The sequence below is a fragment of the Heptranchias perlo genome, chromosome 18 (assembly GCF_035084215.1).
Source record: "Heptranchias perlo isolate sHepPer1 chromosome 18, sHepPer1.hap1, whole genome shotgun sequence".
NCBI lineage: Eukaryota > Metazoa > Chordata > Chondrichthyes > Hexanchiformes > Hexanchidae > Heptranchias > Heptranchias perlo.
The window spans coordinates 24,353,019-24,378,623 of record NC_090342.1 but is presented as its reverse complement, the minus strand read 5'-3'; the positions used below and the strand labels follow the sequence as shown (position 1 = coordinate 24,378,623).

At 41.8% G+C, this 25,605-nt stretch overlaps 1 protein-coding gene across 7 annotated transcripts in view; it reads left to right on the top strand.

Annotated features, from left to right (window-relative positions):
- The window catches only part of LOC137334681 (suppressor of tumorigenicity 7 protein homolog), a 147,045-nt gene that overhangs the window by 78,140 nt on the left and 43,300 nt on the right, over positions 1 to 25,605 (top strand). For all 7 annotated transcript variants that reach the window (XM_067999543.1, XM_067999539.1, XM_067999542.1 and 4 more), the window contains exons 2-3: positions 9,510 to 9,592; positions 15,257 to 15,416. In XM_067999543.1, coding sequence (XP_067855644.1) covers positions 9,510 to 9,592; positions 15,257 to 15,416 — 243 coding nt within the window. The remainder of the gene's footprint in view (positions 1 to 9,509; positions 9,593 to 15,256; positions 15,417 to 25,605) is intronic.

Here is a 25,605-nt window from a genome sequence, read left to right as displayed (position 1 = left end):
CGCTCCTCTGAGTCAGAAGGTCGAGGGTTCAAGCCCTACTTCAAGGATTTGAGCATATAATCTAGGCTGACCCTTCAATGAAGTACTGAGGAAATGTTGGAGATGCAGTCTTTCCAATGAGCTATTAAACCGAGATTCCATCTGCCTGTTTAGACGAATGCAGAAGATCCATTGTACAATTTAAAGAAGAGCAGGGGAGTTCTTCTGGTTTCCTGGCCAACATTTTTCCCTAATTCAAAACAAATTGACTCGTCATTCATCATATTGCTGTTTGCAGGACCTTGCTGTGCGCCAAATGGCTGCCGCATTTTCCTCTATTACAATAGTGACTGCACTTCAAAAGCAATTCATTAGATGTAAAATAATTTGGGATGTCCTGAGAATGTGAAAAGCACTACATAAATGTAAGTTCTTCCTATTTTCTTATTTTGTGACAGTGTGGTTTGCCATGGACTGCCGATAGCTAACAGGAAGTTAATGGGAATCATTCAGATGATTACTGTGTTGTAAAGCAAAGATTTACTGACAAAAAAGTGCTTTTATAAATGTAGACCACCAATTTGAGCAGTGTTTATTTGGACCAGTAGCTGTGCCAGTACAACTCTGGGCTACCGTTGTGACATTTGAGCTTGCCTGCATTCAATGGAGGGCACTTTGAACTAGTCTACTAGGTGGACATTCGTGTTTCAAAGTAACAGACTACTCCGTCTTGGTTGGGTGGGCAGGTGGAAGAAAAAGGGGAAGAGAGAAAATAAGTGGGCAGCTTGGTCGCAGTTGAACTCCTAATTATGGGAGCTAGCTTTAACTCCAATCCCCCACTGACATTCAAAATTGGAGTGAATTTTGCTAGTGTGGGGGGTGGGGGGAGCTGGGGAAGGAGATGAATTTGTGCTCATCAAAGTGTGGGATGTTAGTACTGAGGAATGGAACATTTCTTCATTTTTAATCCAGTCTTGGCATCCAGAGTTCTCAGGCTAAGTAGAGCAAAAGTAAGATGCAGTGCAAAGCTCACTACATTGCTTCAACAAACGTGAATTAATTCCAGCCTTAGAAGCCTTATGGCATCAATGTGACATTTTCAATAACAGCTAACTTTGTGACATCTCATGGGTGTTTTTACACTACCTGGGGTGCAGCTGTTAGAAGGAAACCAGGGGCATGATTTTAACTTGGAGCAGGGAACTCAGCTGGTGGGTAGATTTTCGCATGGGAAACCCGGCGGTCAAGTGAGTGCGTCAGAATCTGCGATCGCAACTCAATTGAAGGCAATTATTTTTGCTTCCGGGTTTCCGGCACGCCAGCCAGCCAGCCAGATTGAAAGGCTAGCTGCCTGTCGGACGGCTAGCTGCCCGTCAGGAAAGCAGCCGGGGAGCGGATGCCAGGTAAGTCTGTGATTGGGAAGGGTGAGGGGGGGGGCCCCGAGCCATCGGGGGGAGTGGCGGCAGTGTCTAGGCCATCGGGGAAGGTCTCGGGGTGAATGTTGGTTTAAATCCTAACCAGCAATTTCTGAGATGGGGGCGAATGAGAGTTTGTGATCCTATGCCAGAATTTCTGCTCAGTGGCGAGGCAGAGGTGGTTTGTTGTCCAATCCTGGATTTCCACGGACGTTTACTCTTTGGAAGTTACACATCTTGCTGTATTTTTAAGGTACTCTACACTTCCTTATGTTTATAAAGGACTGTAGGTTTTTTATTACTGACCGTATATTGGTGGGGAGAAGCCAGCAAACAACATACACCAATATTAAACAAGGAAACACCTGCAGCCAACATGCTGAGGTTAAGCAGGGAGTCAATGGGAGCCACCAGCATCTTGCACCCACTGCAGTACATGCCGGTCTGCACTGAGGCTCCACGGGGAGGGGGGCATGAAGAGCTGGCTCCAGATTCAGGCCAGAAATAAGGAACATTATTCCAGGGTGAGCAGCAGAGAAGCGTTTTGATGATCAGTGCAAAATAAGTAACGTTCATATTTTGAAATTCCTAATCGCACTAGCATAAGCATCAAAAGACGAAAGGCATAACGGATGTCCCTGGCAATAATTTTCTGCCGCATATAGGAAATGCGGTGGATTCAATCAAAGTTGCCTGTCAACCACTGCTGAGGGAAGACTCAGCTGAGGAAAAAGAAGGACCTTTAGGAACTCTGGTGTGGAAAGTAGATTTATTAGAGCAGATATGACAGAGAAGGAGAAAATTAAAGAAAGGGATGAAGTATTTGCTGGAAGTGGGGAGCGAAGAAACACAATCCAAATAGTTGTGGGGGTCTGAGCTTGTAATAAAAATCTATGGAAAGTCTATTGCCAAAGATGGAGAGAGAGAATGCCAGAAAAAGAAGGGAAGAGATGGAGCACACAAAGGTAATGAATGGATGAGAATTGGAAAAAATATTTTGAATGCTAGAATTTATACTAGCAAAATAGCCAAGTACTTATAAAATTTTATGATTCTTTCAAGTAACATGACTGTAGAATATTCCAATATTTCAAATTTTGTCGTCATTCTTAAAAATATAAGCTTGTGCGCATACTCAAAATTGATTATTTTATGAATCTTTAATTTACTTGAGTGATGGCTGGCAGAGTGAATAGAGACCCAACACATAGAACTGTCAACCAAACGTTTGCCTGAGAGAATTGAGAGATCAGCTGCAATACCTGAGCTGATTTTTATGTGTCAGTCACAAATCAACTTCGGCTGCATCTCGCCTCCGTTTTAATGGCGAGATGCAGAAGCCATGGGAAACCGTGCAGGTGAGGTTAAATTAATTTCAGACTTAGAATCAACAAAAAATTAAGTACTTCAACAATGAGATAAATTGCCCTTTTAAAAATCAGCCCGCCGGCATTAAGTTAGGTTCCGTATGTGTGCGCGCATCCAAACGTGCCTGGATTAAACTCGGAAGTGGGCATGTTGGAGCCGGGTTACGATCATGCTTCAAAATTCTATTGTTTTAACCTCCCACCCGCCCCCAACCCACCTTTTCTTTGGGGTTAAAATTACCCTCCAGGTCTCCCTCACTCAGCTGTATTTTACTGGGTAAACAAGCCTATCTTTCTTATCCCAATCGCATCATAGACCCATGAAAATGTAGATCTACGAATCTGTCATTGGAATGAGGAAGCAAGTTTGAATCAGGTGAACAAGGGACGCTTGACTCTCCATCAATGGAGCCCAATGCACCAAATACAACAACCATGACAACAACTTGTAATCATATAGCACCTTTAATGTGATAAATGTCACAAGGTGCCTCACAGTAGAGGTAGATAAGGGAATGGATGTAGAGTCATGAATGAAGTGATTAGGAAGGATGTCTGAAGTCTATGTAGAGATTTGTACACAAGGATGTGAATTTTAAATTTAATTCATTGACTTCCTGTCCTCCATTGTGGATGGGGGTAATGGTTGAGACAGGATACAGACAGCTGTGTTTTGTAGAAGTCGTGTATGGAGGATGCAAGGTGAGCATTGAAGTAATCGAGTTGAAGGGGAGGAATAAGTGGTCTTGGTGCTGGATAGTATGTGAGGTTTGACATTAGGAGTCAAACAGGAGCCAAGGTTTTGTGAGGTCTGGTCAGCCTGAGTGAGTGGCTGGTAAGGAGTAAGGAGGATGGAGTCGGTGGCAAAAGAGTGGAGTTTATGGAAAGCCCACAAACGATGGCTTCGGTCTTCCTGAAGTTCACATGGAGGAAGTTGTGGCCTATCCATGACTTGATGTTGGATAAGCAGTTTGACAGCACTGGGGAGCCAGCTTCAAAGAGACTGGTTCCCCAGTCTGAGTGTAAAAATGGGAGAGCAGCGCAGGGAGGTCACTTTCCTGGAACTGGATGAAGTATAAATGCAAATATTAAAGCGCATTAAGTCAGATTTGGTGCCAGTTTATATGGTATTATGAATAGTTTTTGCTCAGCATAAAAGTAGTTAAGAAACATTTCACCTGATGCCATCACAGCTGTTCCAGAGAAGAGACTTGCATCAAATCAAGGTCACAGATGAGAGGACAGTACTTTAGCCCACTTTGTCACCAGTCACTTTCACCTGCTCTTAATCAGACTGATACCTGGACCAATGGTTAGAAGCGCAAGGAAAAATGATGAGAGCAGTACTGATCCACAGAAGTTGACTATAAAATTACACAAGTAGCAGTCAGGTCGAAATCTGTGGGTGGAGTGTATTAATTGAATTTAGTTGATTTTTTTCAGCCATTAAGGGAGCATGCAATGGTAGGGTGAGTAAGATGGTAATAAAAAAATTGGTTCCCTGCCCAAAATCCTTCCAGCTATTTATGAGAGGTATTGAGAACTGACAGACAGGCGTTCATTTCTCAGCCTGCCTTGTCCTCCCAACCGGAGAAGGAAATGTAATTGCAATATGAATGTATCCTATTACTACTACTATTGTGATCACCTACTCCACCAGTAGGAGCGTGGCGGTGCGTGTGCCTTTACCAGATTTCTCTGTCTTGCGTGTAGTGCCATGCACTGTGGAAGCCTGAGTTGAGCTTTTTTAGGTCCTGCATACCTGCATGGGTCCAAGTGGTTCTTGGTTGGCCTCAAGCTGGAGGGATCCTCGATTGGGATGCCCGCAGGGCGCACTTCATGTCAAAGTTCTCATCTGAACCAGATAATACGCCCAAATTGTTGCAGTCATTGGAGACGACGGGTTGTGCTGTGTGCCTTCTGTTCATAACCAAAGGAGATTGTGTATGGTGTAAAGAAATATCTAATCTTGGACTCAAGCAACAGGCTAAATGCTGCAGTTGTTTTTAGTCTGTACAGTGCAGTCGTGCTTAACCCCAAGTGAGTTGCAGTGATTGAAGGGTTCATATGATTTTGTAACCAACAAGAGCTCAGCTTGAGGAAATCACATCTCAACTATGAGAAATGAAATTCATTAGATAATGTCTTTGCCATCTGTTATGCAGAGAGTAAGTACAAAATACAAATTTATGGTTGAGTTAAAAATTGTTTTTAAACTGCTCACTTGAATGAATATGTACCGTTTGAAATAGCTCAGCAATCGTAAATGATAATCTTAGCAAACTTCTGATAACATCCATGAATGTAAGCTGTTCATAGTGTCAATCACAGAAGGAAAAACAGCGTTCGCTCTAATCTAGTTTAATGTTCACATTTACTTTGTGGAGTGACGTACAACGCAGCACTGGTTAGTCAAAATAAGTACAGATGACTGTGACTCTCTTACCTGTCTGCTTCCTTTGTGTTGCTCTTTCTCATTTTCTGAACTTCTGGTTCTGTCTCTCTTTCTTTTCTCTTCCTCTCTCCTTCACTCTTTTAAAATTTTTCTCTCTGTCCTCTTCTGCTTCTCTGTATGTTTTTTCTTTTCTTTTGGGTTGTAGATAGTGGTGTTGTATGGCAGGGAAAGGAGCTGCCAATGGCTGTAGGCTACATTTTGCTGTGGGGTGCTGGGGAAAATGTGGCCTGCAGCCCTCAGCAGCACCTTTCCCATCTTGTCCACATCGCTCCTGTTTCCTTGCTCCTATTGCACCCCCTATGTAAGAACACAGGATCAGACCTTGTAAGGAATATTAATCAAAGCACACCAGTTGAATCCTTAACCCCTTCATCTTAACTCCTCATGGAAGAGCCATCTGGGAACTTACTGTCTACATTTAGGACAGTACTAGATGCCTGAATTTGATTTACTTGAACCATCTTACATTAACTGGTCCAAATTATATTAACATTTACATTGATAATCTATTAGCTTGCCCAATTCGTCAAAGAGAAAGACTATGAAATTATGAACTAACTCATTCAATTAGAAACATTTTGATATCAAACAGTAAGAATGTGGAAGGTACTTAGATAGATATTATTAACTGACAGAATTAATATGAGGTTACAAAGGCAGTTTAAGTATTTCATAATATATATTCCATGAAGATGGTCGTCATAGTCTTTGTTTAAATTTAAAAAAAAATTTTGAATAAAGAATATCTTATAATGCAGTTTGCAGCTCGTATATATGTACAGACAAATGGACATCAAGTTTGCTGCAACACAGAAACGAATTTGGAATATATTCTCAATTTACAGCAACAGGTTACCTGAGGTCCGAATGAAGGACTAAGACTATGGCATTTACACAGGCTAGCCTGTTTTGTAGGTAGACTAGCATTTAAAGTGCTAGGCCTATGGGTATATAGTACAGAACTGAGCACATAACTTGATGTTACTCTTAATGTTCAAGGACTTACATAATCAGGCTGCAGTAGAAATGAATGTGGACAGTTGGCTATTTTTTGTTGAAACAGGAAAGTATGCACATAGGTGGACTGCCTAGTTTATTAGTTGCGCACACAGCGTTGCCAGAATTTAAACAGATCTGTAATTTGTTGGCTTCTGTCACATTTTTGAGCGATGTCGTACTAAGATGAATTGTCTGGAACGAATGATCTGAGAATTATTTTGCCCCACTCAGATTAGATCATTAGTGCCCCCTTGTGTTAACAGTGAGGTGGTAGTGATTTTAAATCCATTGTACAAATTTGATCTACAGTGCATTGCCAAATGGGAATAATGGAATCTGTGAACTGAATATTAAGATTTTGCTTTTAAAAGTTCACTTTTCAAATCTTAAACCTTCAAAAACATATTAAACATATGCAAGTATTATCTTTTTGGGCTCCTTCATTAATTTACTCAATTTGTATCTTTTACCTTTCTGAAAGCTCAGGGCACACAAGATGGCAGCTATCATCGACTGGCTCTGAGGTGGGCAGGGAGAGACAGAAAGCTGTGGTTGTGGCCAGTACCTGGTGGGGAGAAACTGAACCAGGAGCAGCTGCAGCACACATTTGTGGGGGAGAAACCAAACACAATAACACATGTACAGAATTCATTAGTTTGCCCTGACAGGGTTATTGGTTTGACCGGACTAATTTTGTGGATGTATTAATGTGGCTGTACCTCAACTATGGCCAAATTTCTTCAGATGTCCAAAATGTTGCTAGTTTTTAAATGGTATTTCAAGAAGTCTGTATTAGGATACGGGCAGCAGAGTTTCGAATGAGCTTAAATTTATGGAGGGTGGAAGATGGGAGTCCGGCCAGGAGAGCATTGGAATAATGGAGTCTGAAAGTAACAAAAACATAGGTGAGGGTTTCAGCAGCAGATGAGCTGAGGCAGGGGCAGAGAAGGGTGATGTTACAGAGGTGGAAGTAGGCAGAATTTATGATGGAGATGACATGGGGTCGGTGCACCATCTAAAGAGCATTTAACACACAAAGTCTCAATACAATATGCTTTAAATTGATAAGATCTGTACCGTCCAACGGAATGCACTCACTATTGATGAATCACTTCTGTACATATTGTCTGGATTTGCAGCTATTGACTGGAAAAACTAGTTTGATTTCAATTTCTATGTCCTTTTTTATGAAAGTGTAAGTCAGTTTGTGACTTCTCTCTAACAGCCAAAAGCTAAATATACCATGTAGTGTATTATTAAGTCATACAGACCAGAAGGGCCCATGTCTGGTTTCACAATCAGTGATATGTTAGCTAATCTATAACATGGCATTAGTTGGGATGTTACAGTTGGCCTCTTCCCCTGAACTAGGAAGAGGAAAATTCAGCGAGGCTTCCTGCTCCTTATCAAGATTTAGTGACGAATGCTGGGCTTCCTGTCTGGATGTCAAGTGAGGAATAGGATTGGTCTTGAATGTGATGAAATTACCTGCAGACTAGGCTCACGCAAAGAAAATAGCTATTTGGGTGAGTTACCAGAGCACCACCAGTGTCCATGGAACTGTACCCCAGCAAGTAAAGTGTATGTATATTTAGCAATCTAGGGCACTTCAAGTTCAGCTTGTTATAAGCTAAAGCTAAGGGCTCCAGTAAGAAGCCATCCAATCCTAATAACAGTAAATCAGAACCACTGAATTTACATTGAGGATGTGGTGCTGTGAATATGAACCAATCAATAACATCAAAGAAGCAAAAGGTCATTGAGCCATTTGTAAATTGCTTAGTAATACAGTTTGTAGCTTGCATTTGACGTATGAGAACAACAAAAGAACCTTGCTGAAGGTTATACTTCAGAACTATATATGCTGCATCTGAATCAGCCCTGCAAAACATTCATTACTGGCTGAGTGTTCAACATCTTGGAATATTTAAAAGGTATTGTCAGTGCATCAAGATTACATCTTTTGAGATTGATCGATCTTGGTGCAAATATTATGGGGTCTCAACCTGGGTGGTGACATTTGTTTGTTGCCCAAGTAATTATACACTGGTTTGCATTCAGTAATTTCTGGCTTGCAAGCCAGGAGTTTCTGACATGAAATGGCTCTTTTAACTTTGTAAGGTTCTGACCTGATGTACACTGTGTGCAATTTAAAAGGTAATTGTTGTTTAGCTGTGCATCTTTAGCAAAATGGCAACACCAATGATGGTCAGTAAGTGGTCTTTGGTTTTGTTTTTGTACTGGGTAAGCATTCAGAGTTTGTGGCAGTCTGAAGAAAACATGGTGGGTACTCAGCAGAGAATGGTAGAATCTATTTCTCGAGCAAAGATGATGTGCTAACTCATTAGAGGAGTAAACTGTGTGTCTGGCTGTTCCTGATTATAGAAACATTGGAATGTAAAGGGCCAGATGAGGCCATTTTGGTCTGTCTGGCCAAATTCTGTTTACGTAACAAGTGTTTAATATATAAAAAAATATTAGAATGCATTGCTTAATAAACTATGCAAACTGTAAGGCTCATGATAAATATTTCTCACTAGTAAATACGATGACAAATGGTCACACTCTGTGCCCTTGCACTTGTGTATATCAAATGAGTTGCTTCAAAACTTCTCCGCAGCACCTTTCTGTACCTGCTCCTCTCGTGTACTTACTGAAGAAAGGTGAAAATAAAGCTGAACATTTTGTTATTTATTCACGGGATGTGGGCATCGCTGGCATGGCTAGTATTTATTGCCCATCCCTAGTTGCTCTGAGAAGGTGGTGGTGGACCTTCTTATTGAACCAGAGCAGTTTGATGCAACTGAGTGGCTTGCTAGGCCACTTCAGAGGGCAGTCAAGAGTCAGCCGGTCACACACAACCCAGATCGGGTAAGGATGGCAGGTTTCCTTCCCTAAAGGACATTACAACAATCCGAAAGCTTTATGGTTACTGAGCCCAGTTTTTTATTTCCAGTTTTTAAACAAAAAACTGAATTCAATTTGAACTCACGTTCTCTGGATTATTCATCCAGGCCTCTGGTTTACCAGTCGAGTAACAGAGCCAATACACTACCGTACCCAGTTAAGCTGAGACAAGTTCTGTGATCTAAAGATGTGTTTATTGTTGTAAATTGCAAGAAAATAAAATGAAATCCATAATATATATATACATATTCTATACAATGATGATTATATGAAGTTGGATAAAATTGTAGTACAAGACACTTTATCAGTTTTACAAAAGTCCTGTGGAACTGTGCTTCTGCCTCTGAAGATGACTGTTAATGCATGCTTCTCTTCTTTCTTTTGCAGTGAGTATGTTTTTGAATACATTAACCCCCAAATTCTACGTTGCTCTGACAGGCACATCATCTTTGATCTCAGGGCTTATTCTGGTGAGTAAATATCATTATGAATAATAATGTGGACATAAGTAATTATTGCATATTCAGACAGAGGATAGTTCAGGTTGCTGTGGGAGGAGCTGTTGAGCCTGTTCAACACCCTGAACCTTTTCAGTTTTTCCACCTGTAATTTCTTCATTTTTTTACAACAGTTTTGACACTAGTGCTGCAATGGACTCTGTCAGTAAACATGTGGAGTTGCCTGTCACTGGAATCGAGAAGGTTCCCAGGGTCCAGTTCCAGGACTACCTGCTGCTGAAATCAAACAGGTTCCTGGGTACTAGTCCCAGAGCTGCCTGTTGCTGAAACTGAGAAAGTTCCTGATTTCCAGCTCAGTGGCTGCCTGTCACTCATCTCAAGGTTTCCAGGTATGATTCTTGGAGCTGCTTGTTGATTGAAACTGCCAGGTCCCTGAATTCGAATCCTGGAACTGCCTGCCTGCCTTTCCCAATTGATGTGGAGATGCCGGTGATGGACTGGGGTTGACAATTGTAAACAATTTTACAACACCAAGTTATAGTCCAGCAATTTTATTTTAAAATAAAATTGCTGGACTATAACTTGGTGTTGTAAAATTGTTTACAATTTCCCAATTGAGAGTGAGATTTGTGAGTTCTTGGTTGTGCCACTGGATGGATCCCCTTCTGCTTTTACAAGCGACTAAAATAAAATGTGATTTGAGGGGGAGGAGGCACAGCAGGGGAAAGTGTACCTTTCATTTAGTGCAGTTTACAGAAGGACTATTAGCAAACTATTGTACTAGCTCACAACAACAACAACTTGCATTTATACGGCACCTTTAAGGTAGTAAAATGTCCCAGGCGCTTTACAGGAGTGTTATCAAACAAAATTCGACACTGAGCCACATAGAAATATTACGACAGGTGGCCAAAGCTTGGTCAAAGAGGTAGGTTTTAAGGAGCGACTTAAAGGTGAAGAGAGAGTCGGAGAGGTTTAGGGAGGGAATTCAAGAGCTTACTGGCCTAGGCAGCTGAAGGCATAGCCGCCAATGATGGAGCGAAGGAAATCGGGGACGTGTAGGAGGGCAGAATTGGAGGAGCGCAGAGATCTCGGAGGGCTGTATGGCTGGAGGAGGTCTATTATATTACTATCTGTACTTCCTTTACATGTCTGCTGCTGAATTCAAGGCATTCCATCCTCAGCTTATTGAAGCATGACGATGTAACATTTTTATGTATTTCCAAAACAGTGCAACAGTTCATCTGAGATCATACTGTCGCTTTGACAGAAATTGAGGTCAGTCTTTAATGGGTTATGAAGCCGCCTGCTTAGACTGGAGCTGAGACTGCTGAAGGCTGTGCCATGATGTGAAATATTATTGCTAACTTCTACTGATCCAGATAGTGGAGAAGAGAGGGGTTATTAGCACAATTACCAGGGATATATGCTATTTTACTGCACTGGGCCAGCCTTCATGTAATCAGCTGTATCAGATGTTTCCGATACCATTCTGCAGTTAGTATAGCAGCCTGCTTACTCATTATCCAAGTGTCTTAATTCCCCACACAGTTCCAACATCCGTCTTATTGCCATCTCTAGAGTATGGCACTGGCATTATTGCCATCTCTGGAGTATTGCACTGGCGTTGTCATTTCTGGAGTATGACACTGGTGTTGTTGTCATCCCTGGAGTATGGCACTTGCATTATTGTCATCCCTGGAGCATGGTACTGGCTTTACTGCCATCTCTGGAGCAAGACACTGGCTTTACTGCCATCTCTGGAGCATGACAATGGCTTTATTGCCATCTCCAGAGCATGGCACTGGCTTCTTGCGCTTTTCTGCTGGTGCTTTGTTAGCTCCCTGGTGTGTTGGTTTATTTGTACTGGTCATTACCTAGCTTGTCACAGTCTAGTCCTCCTGTAGCGAAAGAGTAGTGTTTATGGTCTGGTAGCAGCAGTGCTGTTGTGTTTTTGCTGCATTTAACTGCTTCAGTCCTGTTTTATTTCTCATTGAGTTTGTCTTGTAGGTCTGCAACACTATCATTTGTGAAATCCTGTTTGGATGTTTTTTAATCAAGTGGACGGGAATGTGATGTTGTGACATTCCAGTGCTTGTTTTGTTTATTAACTTGGAAACAATTTGCACAAAAATAACTTAAGCCAATGAATGATTTGTCTTTTGGATTTAAGAGCTTTGCCGTTATTTTGAAGAGTTATTAGCCAAATCTTCATGAAACATGCATCTCACTGCATTAAGCATGGGGTGAACTTTGGACGGCAGTAAGCAGCATATCTGTTGAAGACTCGTTTTTATGCAAAGTATTTTTTTCTTTTGGTTCAATATTTTTTAACTTAAAGACATTTGCTGAGACAGACAGTGGGTGAGTAGATAAGCTCACTATACATGCCTGTATATTCAGAGGTGGTAAAGTGGCCTGCCAGGCAGTAATGCACAGTAATGCAGAGAAGTATAGGCAAGATACAAATTATTTATTTGACCTGGGAAGGTAGTGTACTGGAGTATATCACATCCATCACCAATGAAGTAAAGGCTTCATATCCATAAGCAATGAATTAAAGATAATACAGTGTCGTCTGACAGGCTTCATAACTTGTGTTCTCCACAGGTTTGTACTTCATGTGGATGATATTGTAAGTGCTTTACTTTATGTACTTCACCGCTTCCACACTACTGGGTGTTCTTTGATTTATGCAGGATCTGTCAGGACATTTCACATGAATCTTTTTGGTGTAAATACTTTTAAAAGTGATTTTGAAATGTCCATTTTATTACAGAATCACATTCGGAGATCCAGTGATATGGTCGCAGCGTAAATGCTCCCTCCCCTCTGGCGACACCATGGATTATTTATGTTGGGTGGAAGTGTAGTGTTTGCAACTAGGTTTATCAAACACATTATGGCACGGCAGTAAAATTCTCTCCCTCACACTTCACACACATGCACATGTGGACACACACACTCACAAACTAAAAAGAGATTTACTAAACTTTTTTTCACCAAGATAGTACAAATTTTATAAATTTTTAAAGAATCATCCCCAGCCAGTCCTGCCTCTTTCCATCCCCTATCTATCATTTCAAACACAATGGTAAATCCATTGGGGTAGAATTTCCATGGGGGTTCTCCCAATCCCCTGCCATAACTTTGATGGAAGCCTCAGAGCAACAGCATAAACAATCATGTACACTGTTTCTCCGGGGTTTCTGCAGAAGTTATGGTGAGAGATTGGGAGAACCCCCATTGAAATTCTACTCCATTGACTCTGTTGCTGTACCATTACCCACATATGAATGTCCATGCTGTGAGGATGTTAGGAATGCTGATCTGGTCAAAGATGGAGAAGAAATAAATTATTTTTAAGTGACTTTTTTATTTGATGGAGTATTAAAATTCTAGTTTTGGGGATTCTTCCACCAGTAAGAAAGAACAAACTTGCATTTATGTAACGCCTTCCCAAAGTGCTTCACAGCCAATTAAACACTTTTGAAGTGTAGTCATTGTTCTAATGTAGAGAAACACGGCAGCCAATTTGTGCACAGGAAGGACCCACAAACAGCAATGAGATTAATGATCAGATAATCTGTTTTAGCGGAGTTGGTTGAGGGATAAATATTGGCCAGAACACTGGTTCCAAATGAATACTGATCAAGTCCCACTAACACTTAAAGGGAAATGGACTGGGCAGAGAGAAATACATTGTAAACAACACCATCAAAGGCTACAAAAAATTCCAAGTATCTCTGACCTGGAGTTGACCAGTACTGAACTTCGTAGCTGTATCTGACTGTTGAGGTCATCAACATCTCTCTCCTTTATGCAGTGCAGGCCAGGTAGGATAGTATCCTAGTGGTTGGCTTTTGATGCTGTGGTTGTGCCATCTAATCTTTAAAGCTTTAAACAAAATATTGTGGATTTATATAGAACTACTGCAGAAAACAAGCCAAGTGATCCCTTAAAGATGAAAATGTCATCAGCTGAGCTTTTCTGACTGTGGCAGTGTGCCTTGTTAAAGTGTTTTGAAGTGTGACAGCTTAACATGGTGTACATGCTGAGAGGAAGAAGCAGTAAGTGTGGCCAAGAGGGGGAACTAGTTGTGAGGTCAGTAGCATGTTTTGAGTGGAAGCAGAACGAGGTGCAGTGAATTGTCCCTTTGTGATTGAAGGAGAGGTTTGGGAAGTAGGGCGGAAAGGATTGATATTACTGGGCTAAAGTCTGGTGGTGCAGAGCTGTACAGGGAGTAAGAGAGGTGTGAAGGGGAATGTTACCTTGGTAATCCTGCTAAGATCATTGAATTTCTTCCTGCACGGTGCTAGGTCCTTGCACTGTGCTCAGCCACCTTTCTCCATTGTTGCTGGCTAATTTTCCAGGGCACCTGTTGCACATAGAAGACAAAGAGGGCCTCCTCCTTGGTCCTCACTTGCTTCACAAGCACCCCCACAGTTGCATTAGAGAATTGGGAGTCCCTGGACGACGTCAAGCTGCCTCAGTAACACGGTCTCCACTGACCACCTCTGAATAGTGCATCTTCCCGTTAAGGGCTGCAGGCAGCCGTTAAGTGGTAACAGGCTCACCGGATTTCCCACTCTTCCAAATGGTGAGCTACCTATAAGGAGAGTGATTAGCACAGGCAGCTCACCTGTTTTATTTAAATGAGGCCCAACCACGAGAATTGATTGGGCCTCCCACCATCGTTGGGCAGCTGGAGAAAACTCCCCGCTCGATGTACGCCATATGTGAAAATCGCCCCCAGGCTTTAGACTGCCGCCAGCTCATTTTGTTCATCACCAAATACATTGGTACTCACTTCAATGGAAATGAAAATTGGGAGAAATATATAATGGCAGCTTATCTGATATCGCCCGTTATACACTATCGGCTAAAGTCAAAATGACCCCCCTTCTCTGCAGCAGGCATTTGACTATTACTGTGGTACGTTTGCAGCAGTGCTAAAAGTCTTGTAGATCTACGCCCAAGTAGTGATTTTTCATGTGTTAGTCTAAACAGTAAGTGTTGGTAGGCTGTTCATCGTGGAAGAGCATCACAGCCAAGCTTGATCCTATCTTCTCCCAATGTCTACACACTTGCACTTTCCAAAGGGATCACTATTAAGAGTGGGAACCCTTAATTTTTTTCATTCCTAACAGCCTTACTGCAGCTGAATCTGGGATGTTCTGGTCTTTATGGTTTAGTACGATACCATGTGGTGCATTTATTAATACGCCATCCATTATCTATTTCTTAGAAAAAAATTAATTAAAGCTGTACTAGGAAGCCTGTTCGACCAACAAAGAAATCTGATGTTTGCAGCTTTTGTTTTGTGAAGGTTTTCTCCACAAGAACTTGGAACAACTTTTTAAAAAATGTTAAACCTTTTCATTCAAGGCGATGGGCCATGTTCCTATTGTTGCCAGAAACCTTGAACTACTTTCAGTTGTCTGACTGCACATATACTAATCCTCAGTCACAGTCAGCAGAAAAAAATTGGAATCTCTTCCCATATCCTTTTACTTTGAGTAAATTTTTAAAAAAATGTTACATTGAATTTATTTTGTGCGTGCCTTTTTACACCTAACTGCTCTACCATTAAGGTGTGTCTCAACTATAAGGCCATCTTAAAAGCTGTGTCAGATTTTCAGGTGTAATCAATACATTGATTTTTTTGGTCCACAGATATTTGAATGGTGGTACTTTCGAAAGTATGGAACGTCATTTATTGAGCAAGTTTCAGTCAGCCACTTACGACCGTTGCTTGGCGGAGTGGACAACACCGCCCCCAGCAACTCCACCTCTAATAACGGAGATTCCGATTCCAACAGACAAAGTGTATCAGGTAACTAGTTACATGACCTTCAGTAGAAATTGCCGTTCTTTGAGAGTATTCCTCATTTATTTTTAAAATGCTGTGGGCTCTTTCTGTATCTCCCAAGTCTCCAGGTTAAGAGATTTTGCACTAGTAAAAGGCTTGTTAGCCATTACTGATGCAGGGTTCCATACTTGAGGTTAAAGTGTACAACATATGTAAAGCTTGGACAGGAAGCTTCCTCCATTCTGCCAATCAATGGCACTTTTTCAGGTATTGTAGTTTCTCCCCCAGAGCGTCCTTCCTCAGCGCCTTCCTACTTTCAAAAGTCTCCTTAATACCCCTCTCTTTGATTATGCTTTTGCCTCCTCCCCAAATCATTTTTCCTATCTCTTCCTTTTGCTTAGGGTCCACTATTTGTCCACTGTCCCGCAAAACTCTTAAGATGCCCCTCTGTATGTGAAAACCATTATAGAAATGTAAATTATTGAGTGATGGGTTGGAGAGAACTAATGTTCACAGAGAATTAATAGGAGGCCAAGTGAATCTCAAAAATCCTTTAATATTTATAAACTGATACTAAACATGGTAAATATATACAGAATTAAAGGTGTATTGTTAAATAAGATATTGGTGTATATAAATAGATAGAATGTGAGTCCAATGAAGTGATGCTGACCCTCTGCAAATTATAAATGGCATTTAATGTTGAATACCAAGATGCTAACTTTTGTAGCATTTGGCTGTTCCCATTTTCTCACAGTTTCTGAGTTTTGGAAATTTAGGACAGGTGTATTTTACTAAAAGCTCCGCGTCTGTCTATTACAAATGGCAAGTTGGCATTTGTGCAAATATGAGGGATGATTTTAACTCTAGGCAGGAATCGGGGGTGCAGGAGCCGATGCGGACGGGGAATGGTCTAGCCCCACCCCCCACCCCGGAGTGGGAAGCCCGGGAAATTTTAACTCCAGGGCCTCGCTTGCATGCCCCAACTCTAACTCCTGCCTGAAGCCAATGAGAATGATGCCACCGCTGTCTTCGGGCGGGAGTCAAAGTTGGTTGGATGTCAGGGCACCGCCGGGGACCCGTGGAAACGGTCCCTGACAAGGTAAGTAGGGATTGAGTGGGAGGTTGGCAAGGAGGGGCACTCCTGCACCATTACCCTGGGTGGAAGGGGTTAAAATTGGTCCCGTGGTACTGAAGGAAGCCATTCGGCCTATCGTGCCTGTGCCGGTTCTTTGGTAGATTAGATCCAATTAGTGGCACTCCCCCGCTATTTCCCCATAGCTCTGTAAATTTTTTCCCGTCAAATATTTATCCAATTCCCTTTTGAAAGTTACTGTTGTATCTGTTTCCACCATTCGTTCAGGCAGTGCATTCTCGGTCACAATAACTCGCTGCGTAAAACTTTTTTCCTTACATCACCTCTGGTTCTTTTGCCAATCACCTTAACTCTGTGTTCTCTAGTTACCAACCCTTCTGCCACTGGAAACAATTTCTCCTTATTTACTCTATTAAACCCTTCATGATTTTGAACACCTCTATCAAATCTCCCCTTAACCTTCTCTGCTCTAAGGAGGACAACCCCCAGCTTCTCCAGTCTTTCCACATGACTGAAGTCCCTCATCCCTGGTAACCTTCTAGTAAACCTTCTGCACCCTCTCTAAGGTCTTGACATCCTTCCTAAAGTGTGGTGCCCAGAATTGAACACAGTACTCCAGTTGAGGCCTAACCAATGTTTTATAAAGGTTTAGCATCACTTCCTTGCTTTTGTACTCTGTGCCTCCATTAATAAAGTCAAGGATCCCATATGCTTTTTTAACAGCCTTCTCAACTAATCCTGCCACTTTCAAAGGTTTGTGTACATACATCCCCAGGTCTCTCTGTTCCTGCACCCCCTTTAAAATTGTACCATTTATTTTATATTGCCTCTCCTCATTCTTCTTACCAAAATGTATCAACTCACACCTCTTTGCGTTAAATTTCATCTGCCATGTGTCTGCCCATTTCACCAGCCTGTCTATGTCCTCCTGAAATCAGCTACTATCCTCCTCATTGTTCACTACATTTCTGAGTTTCGTGTCATCTGCAAACTTTGAAATTATACCCTCTATACCCAAGTCCAGGTCACTGATATATATAAATCAGTATCTAGTTGTTGATCGCCATACTTCCAAAATAGAGACAGTGGAAAGATTCCAAAGAAGGACAACAAAGTTAATGACAGGTTTTAGATCATTAAGCTATAAAGAATGGGTGACGATGGAGAGAAGACACAATCTAAACAAGTGGTCTGTTTTATGTTTTTTGTGAGGGTCAGTTACATTCTTGTTTTTTCCTCATTCTAATTTTTCATGGGTCCAACCCACTTCTACAGCTGAAAAGGTGGGGCAGGCTACTTCCTCCCAGGCTAATTTCAGTGTCACTGAGGGCTCTTTGGAGCACATTAGTACTGACACTGATTCCGATTTTACTTTCCAGCATGGGGTAGCCCCTGTTTACAGCTCTCTGGGTAAGATCAGACATTTAGCAGAATAGCTTCACCTGTGTTTTTGCTTTCCTGATGGCTCAGAGGTTAAAGGCAGTGAGTAGCTGAGCCATGCTGACCAGGAAAATTCCATGTTCAATCCCTAGACTGTGTTGGGTTATCTGATCTTCGTCTGTTTGGCTGTAGGAATCTTGCATTTGGCCTCAGACTCCTGGTTTAGGGAGAGGGAAAGTCAATCATGTATCTTGTTGTTTGTTAACAAGTGACCCCTCTTTGAACTGCTTGTCTGGACAATTGGGTGAGGGCAGGTTCTGGTTTGGCTATAGTGCCCCTATGTTCAAATAGTCTGCCAACACTCTTGGAAAGTAGGCTTATTCATGATGGTCCCTGTGACGCTGTCCCCCAGCAAGGTGTAACATCTTAATGAGAGGACGGCAGAACATACAAACATACAAATTAAGAGCAGGAGTAGGCCATTCGGCCCCTTGAGCCTGCTCTGCCATTTGATAAGATCATGGCTGATCTGATTGTGACCTCAACCCTACTTTCCCGTCTACCTACTATAACCTTTGACTCCCTTGATAATCAGGAATCTATCTAACTCAGCCTTAAAAATAATCAATGACCCTGCCTCCACGCTCTCTGGGGAAGGGAGTTCCACAGACTCACGACCCTCTGAGAGAAAAAATTTCTCCTCATCTCCGTCTTAAATGGGAGACCCCTTATTTTTAAACTGTGGCCCCTAGTTCTAGTCTCTCCCACAACGGGAAACAGCTCCTCAGCATCTATCCCTTCTAGTCCCCTCAGGACCTTAAAGTTTCAGTAAGATCACCTCTCAGTCTTCTAAACTCCAGTGTCCAACCTTTCCTCATAAGATAACCCCCTCATCCCAGGAATCAGTTGAGTGAACCTTCTCTGAACTGCCTCCAAAGCAATTATGTCCTTTCTTAAATAAGGAGACCAAAACTGCACACAGTATTCTAGATGTGTTCTCACCAATGCCCTGTACAACTGTAGCAAACTATCTTTACTTTTATAGTCCATTCCCCTTGCAATAAATGACAACATTCCATTTGTCTTCCTAATCACTTGCTGTACCTGCATTCTAACTTTTTGTGATACATGTACTAGGACACCCAGATCCCTCTGTACCGCAGAGTTCTGCAAACTCTCTCCATTTTAAGCAGTATATTATTTACTGTTCCTCCTGCCAAAGTAGACAAGTTTACATTTTCCCACATTATACTCCATCTGCCAAATTTTTGCTTACTCACTTAAACTATCTATATCCCTTTGCAGACTCCTTATGTCATCTTCACAACTTACTTTCCTACCTACCTTTGTGTCATCAGCAAATTTAGCAACTATACATTCGGTCCCTTCATCCAAGTCATTGATATAGATTGTAAATAGTTGTGGCCCAAGCACTGATCCCCGTGGCACTCTACTCGTTACATCTTGCCAACCTGAAAATGACCCACTTATGCCTACTCTCTTTCCTGTTAGCTAACCAATCCTTTATCCATGCTAATATGTTACCTCCTACACCATGAGCTCTTATTTTGTGTAGTAACCTTTGATGTGGAACCTTGTCAAAAGCCTTCAGAAAATTGAAAGGAAAGATAGGTATTGGAAAAAGTACTACATTTCTGCACTCCATGGTACTCAGGTGCCACCATGCTGCCCAAGATTCAGATTTATGTAAATAATAAAGGAATTGATAATTGTATAAATTCAGGAAAGCAGTAAACATAGGAATAAGTGACAGCGGTGCAGTGGGATGGACCACTATGTCATAGAGCAGTAGGGAATGGGTCCATGCCGAGAATACCTTCACACTGGTTGCCAATCTTGGCCAAGGATTATGTATAGCACTGACAGAAAATATATCTACTTAATGGAGGCAGTTCCTCCCTGCCGCCCCCTCCCCACCCCCCCAAAAAAAATCCACACAAAAAAGCCACAAGCTAAACTTCACTTTAGAAATAACAATTGTAGACTTGTGGAATAGATTTGTTTTGTAAAATCTGGTTCACTTGGAGGGTTCACAAAGGAATTGGACTGACTCCTGAATAAATGAGGAGCAGTGGGAGAAGGTCAAACTAATTCCTGAAACAGGATCTTGATGGAGTGGGTTGGATTCTCATGGCTTCATTCTTGCCTTCTAAAAGGGTGGAAATTACACTGTGCAATATTATCGTATGGCTGCTTCACACATGGCAAATTCCTCACACCATTATTTTAACAGAAGCATAACCTGTTTATTTTAAATGGGTTATTGTCTCAGTTAAAATAGATAACAAAAGAGATTGATATGAATACATTAAATACATACTGTAATATCTCAGTGTAATTTGCAGGCCAAAGTCTTTCAGACTTTCATTAGTGAGAACAGTGGTCACTGGTGTGATATCTTGCAAGGAGTCAGAATGGTTAATAATATAATTGTCATTTCAGAAAGGTGTTTTTTTGCACTAGATTCAGGTTTAATATATCTAAATTCTGACAATATCATTGTATAAGATGTTTTTACTTGAAGGCAAGAAGTTCACAATACAGAGAAGAGCTACTTAAGAATTCTATTAATCCACACTTTCCTCGCTAATTAGGAAGAACATATGGGCATCAACAGTTCCTTCAGTTCCTTCCCCGCTCGTTTTAAAACTTCGCCACTAGGGGGAGCATTTGTATAACTATCGGTCAAGAACTCAAGATTGGAAGTCTTGTCAATTTAGACCTTTAGGCCTTTTAATCCTCTGCAGACATGAACGCAGTATAGGTGAAATAGTGTGTAGGTCACAGCTGTTTTGTAATGTCCTACTTTACTGTCCTGAAGATTGTTGGACAAATACTGTCCTGTCTTGAAAAGTACGATCTACAAAGTATGTGTTTAACGCATTTGAAAAGTAGCACCAGAAGGTTTATACTTTAGCTCCATTTAGTGATTAAGATAACACAGCAGACTCCCTACTAAACTATTTTGAAAAATCAACAAAAAGCTTGTTTTGTCACAAGGGGACTGTGAAAGAGAAATGTTACGTAGACACCCTGTCAAAGCTAATGGCGTATCTGATATACTGTTTACTTTTCAGGATAAACCTACTCTATAAATAAACATAGCTATCTTTTCACAGGCTAGTGCAGTTTAATGAAAAGTTCATATTTCTAGACAGTGCTGCAGCTGCTGCAAATTCCTACTGGAAATGTAATTTTACCACATGTCCTTGAGAAACAATACCCTGACGTGTTGCACTTGGGTCCTCGTGTTTCCTTGTAAATTCCAATATGAACGGACTCTTGCAATTCAGTTTGGGATAATGAAAGCCAGGCACATTGTTGCACTGCAAATTAATTCAACAATCAAGTGGTTTTTGTAGCGCTCTGTGACTAGAGCAAAGTAAGCAAAAATGCCCTGATCCAGAAGGTTTTGATAGACTTGCCTGCTACTTTTAGCTGGCAGCAATGATTTACATATCGATCACCTTTAATCTGGTAATCTTTTAAATCCAGATTTGCTTGAAACTAGAGTGAAGGAAAAGATTTAGAAACAAGTTATAATCTTTAAATGATTTAGGCAGAGATTATGAGTGGCTCTTTGAATGCCTTGGATGCTTGTATTAAATAGTGAATGAACTGGGAGGCCCCAGATAATGAAGAGTCTAGTTGCACATCTATTTCTAATGTATCAATGTGCAAGTACTTAATAGTAATTTAGTTTTCTGTGGGGTAATTGTTAAGAGTTTATCCCTTCATTATCTGAAGGAGTCCAGTTTGTGGTGTTGATAAGGCTGGTGATTATGAGTTTGCAAAAAGTCAATTTTCTCAAATAATTGAGGTCAACTCAGCATAGTGTCAGCAGCTGCATTTTGACTTGAAGCTCTCGAACCAGAATTTAAGAATTGAATGTTCTTTTCTTCTCATTCCTGCTCCACTCGCACACCCTTTTCAGGTGGATGGTGGAAATGTGTGTTGTTCATCTCCATTTTTGGCTGTTAAGATTTTTGTGCATAGTGAAATGGATAAGATACTTAAGGGAGGCACTCAAAAATGATCACACTTGGCCTTCCTCTGGGGCCTTAGTTTGTTAGTGAGGCTGTCATTGGACATTGATCAGGAAGGGGAATGTGCCATCTCTCTCATCTACCATAGTAGATTTCAAAGTAGACAACATACTATAAATTTGACAAAGAGCACTTCTAGCAACATAAAGAATTAGACCAGACTAAAGGGGTGAATTTCTGTTTGGATTCTCCCACTCATTCGCTGTAACTTCAGCAGAAAAGTTGTTGATACCCCAGAAAAATGGCGAGTGTTTATGTAATTTTTCTGGGGTTTCTGCGATTCTTTCGCCGAAGTTACGGTGGATAATTGGAAGAGGCCCCGTGAAAATTCACCCCCTAAATGTTTTACCTAATGCCAATGGGATCTTGAAACTGGATGTTACCATTCAGCCTTGCTCCCAATACATTTAACTGCTGTCCACAGCAAAGGTAGTTTTCAGAAGCAGAATGAGTCACCTACGAACCAAAACCTGCAATGTTATGTGTGCCGTGAATTGGATAGTGTGCCTCAGGAATAACTATTACCCATTGATTGTAGTACATTGCATCAGAGGCCATGTGGGATGACCACCATATTCCCCTGTCTATTCCAAAAGCCAGTAAATTTCACAGCCAGACCATTGCATTCAGGCTAAAATTAATAGTCAGATTTATTTTACAGGATAATTGCGCAGATGCAGTAAAACACAGTCAGCTACTGGTGGTATAATTACTTAGAAAACAATGGTAAAACCAGTTCACAAATCTTACTCAGAGCATATTTATTACTGCCTGGTAATGTGCAAGACATTTGGAGGAAGCAATCCCCAGTAGACTTTCTAATTGATATTTGTATGTGAGTGAGGCAGTGTTCCTTCCTGATGCATGGAGTCCACCTATCAATTTGGATTCTATTGAAACTAAACTAAAAATATTGAGAAAGGTCTGCAGTAAACCACTGCCCAAAGGCCTCTATATGTACAAAGAATGCAACATTATGTTTCTGAACTGGACTGATTGACAGCTCTTTGTTTAACACTTAAACAGTAGGAGTTCATATCTCGTCCAGAACTTTTATGTCTATTAATGCTTTGACCAAATGTAATTAGATTAGCACCTAGGCCAAAACTTCTGCATCCTTGATCATCTATAGATCAAAGAATTTGTTGTGTTCTTGCAAACAGCTAGGCTCCATCTTGTAAAGAAAGATAGCCTTCACTGTAACTCTAGTTATTTCCTTGTGTTGTACAAGTCTTATATAAAAGAAGTACAAAACTGATCTTAAATACAGTATTCTTTGAAAGTCAGATGTAGATTTCTTTTTAAAATGTAAGGTTTGAAAGCACTACAGATACTAGGTCATGTGTGTTTTTCTATTTTCTCCTCTACCCCTTTCTCAGGTGAGGGGACACTTGAGTGAGTTGCCAAGCAGAATGCACCAGTGACCTGGGTGATTTTAAATTTTATCTTTCCATCTTCCACATCTTACTTTTCCCAACCTGTGGTCTCTTTGGCACCTCTGCACGGAAACAGAGCTGAGATCAGCAGCTCAACACGTAAAGGGCTAAAGGAACTTACAAACGCAAACCCACGCATGACACTCGGATAACTTTCTTTCCTTTCGTCCTCCATGGTTTCCTGGCACTGTACACTAACTGTGGCTGGCCTGTTCCCAGAAAGCTTGCAGTGTCACCTCTGAATTGACTTCTGAGATATGTACAAAAGCTGCTCGTTTTCCCTCTACCTCTGAAGACAGCTGCCAAGGCTCAACTTTATGCCTTTCCACAATAACAGAACTGTAACTGAGATGCAGGTGTGGAATTGCAGACCCAAGGCTAGGCCTTATTACATGTGATTTTGTGTTTTTTTTAACTTAATGTTTGGTGGTTGCATCCTCCCATTGAAAACCTCAACACCAAATGAGCGATTGGAAAACTATGCACTGATCCCTATAAATTCCTGTGATATTCACTTTTTTAAAAATACATTTTATTGTCCTTTCCATACAACATTCAAATAACAGTAAGGGAAAGCAGTCTTCCCCTTTTAGCTTGTCCGAACAGGGATAATGCCACGAGCTTTCATTAACCCCCATCCCTTTCCCACAACCAGTGAGAGAAAACAAATGTACAAAAAGTGATAAATGATGAGAAAACAAAAGCTAGGAACATAGGAACAGGAGTAGGCCATTTAGTCCCTCGAGCCTGTTCTGCCATTCAGTGTGATATCATGGCTGATCTGTGACCTAACTCTATATGCCTGCCATAGCCCCAGACCCCTTAATACCTTTGATTAACAAAAATCTATCAATCTCAGATTTAAAATTGACAATTGAGCTAGCATCAACTGCTGTTTGTGGAAGAGAGTTCCAAACTTCTACCACCCTTTGCATATAGAAGTGTTTCCTAACTTCAGTCCTGAAAGTCCTGGCTCTAATTTTTAGTCTATATCCCCTAGTCCTAGACTCCCCAACCAGCGGAAATAGTTTCTCTCTATTTACCCTATCAGTTCCCCTTAATATTTTGAAAGGACCGGAGGAGAGTCCGAGAGGAGAGCGCAGTGTAAAAGGAGAGTCCTGAGAGCGGGAGGAGAGTCCAAGAGGAGAGCGCAGTGTAAAAGGAGAGTCCCGAGAGCGGGAGGAGAATCCGAGAGGTGAGCACAGTGTTCAAGAGCGGGAGGAGAGTCCGAGAGGTGAGCGCAGTGTAAAAGGATAGTTCGAGAGGTGAGCGCAGTGTAAAAGGATAGTTCGAGAGGTGAGCGCAGTGTAAAAGGAGAGTCCGAGAGGAGAGTCCGAGATGTGAGCGCAGTGTAAGAGGAGAGTCCGAGATGTGAGCGCAGTGTAAGAGGAGAGTCCGAGAGGTGAGCGCAGTGTAAGAGGAGAGTCCGAGATGTGAGCGCAGTGTAAGAGGAGAGTCCGAGAGGTGAGCGCAGTGTAAGAGGAGAGTCCGAGATGTGAGCGCAGTGTAAGAGGAGAGTCCGAGAGGTGAGCGCAGTGTAAGAGGAGAGTCCAAGAGCAGGAGGAGAGTCCGAGAGGTGAGCGCAGTGTAAAAGGAGAGTCCGAGAGCGAGAGGAGAGTTCCGAGAGGCGAGCGCAGTGTAAAAGGGGAGTCTAGAAAGCGGGAAGAGAGTCCGAGAGGTGAATGCAGTATAAATCTAAGGCAAGTCATGGCAGCAGAGCTCGCACCCGTGATATGCTCCTCCTGCACTATGTGGGAAGTCATGGACACTACAGGTGTCCCTGGCGACCATGTGTGCAGGATTTGTGTCCAGCTGCAGCTACTGGCTAACCGCATTTCGGAGCTGGAGCTGCGGGTGGATTCACTGTGGAGCATCCACGATGCTGAGATTATCGTGGATAGAACGTTCAGTGAGGTGGTCACACCGCAGGTAAAGATTACACAGGCAGAAAGGAAATGGGTGACCGCCAGGCAGAGTAAAAGGACTAGGCAGGTAGAGCAGGAGTCCCCTGGGGCCATCTCCCTCTCAAACAGATATACCGCTTTGGATACTGTTGGGGGAGATGGCTTATTAGGGGAAAGCAGTAAGAGCCAAGTTCGTGGCACCACGGGTGACTCTGCTGCACAGGAGGCGAGGATTAAGAGTGGTAGGGCTATAGTGATAGGGGATTCAATTGTAAGGGGAATAGACAGGCGTTACTGCGGCCGCAAACGTGACTCCAGGATGGTATGTTG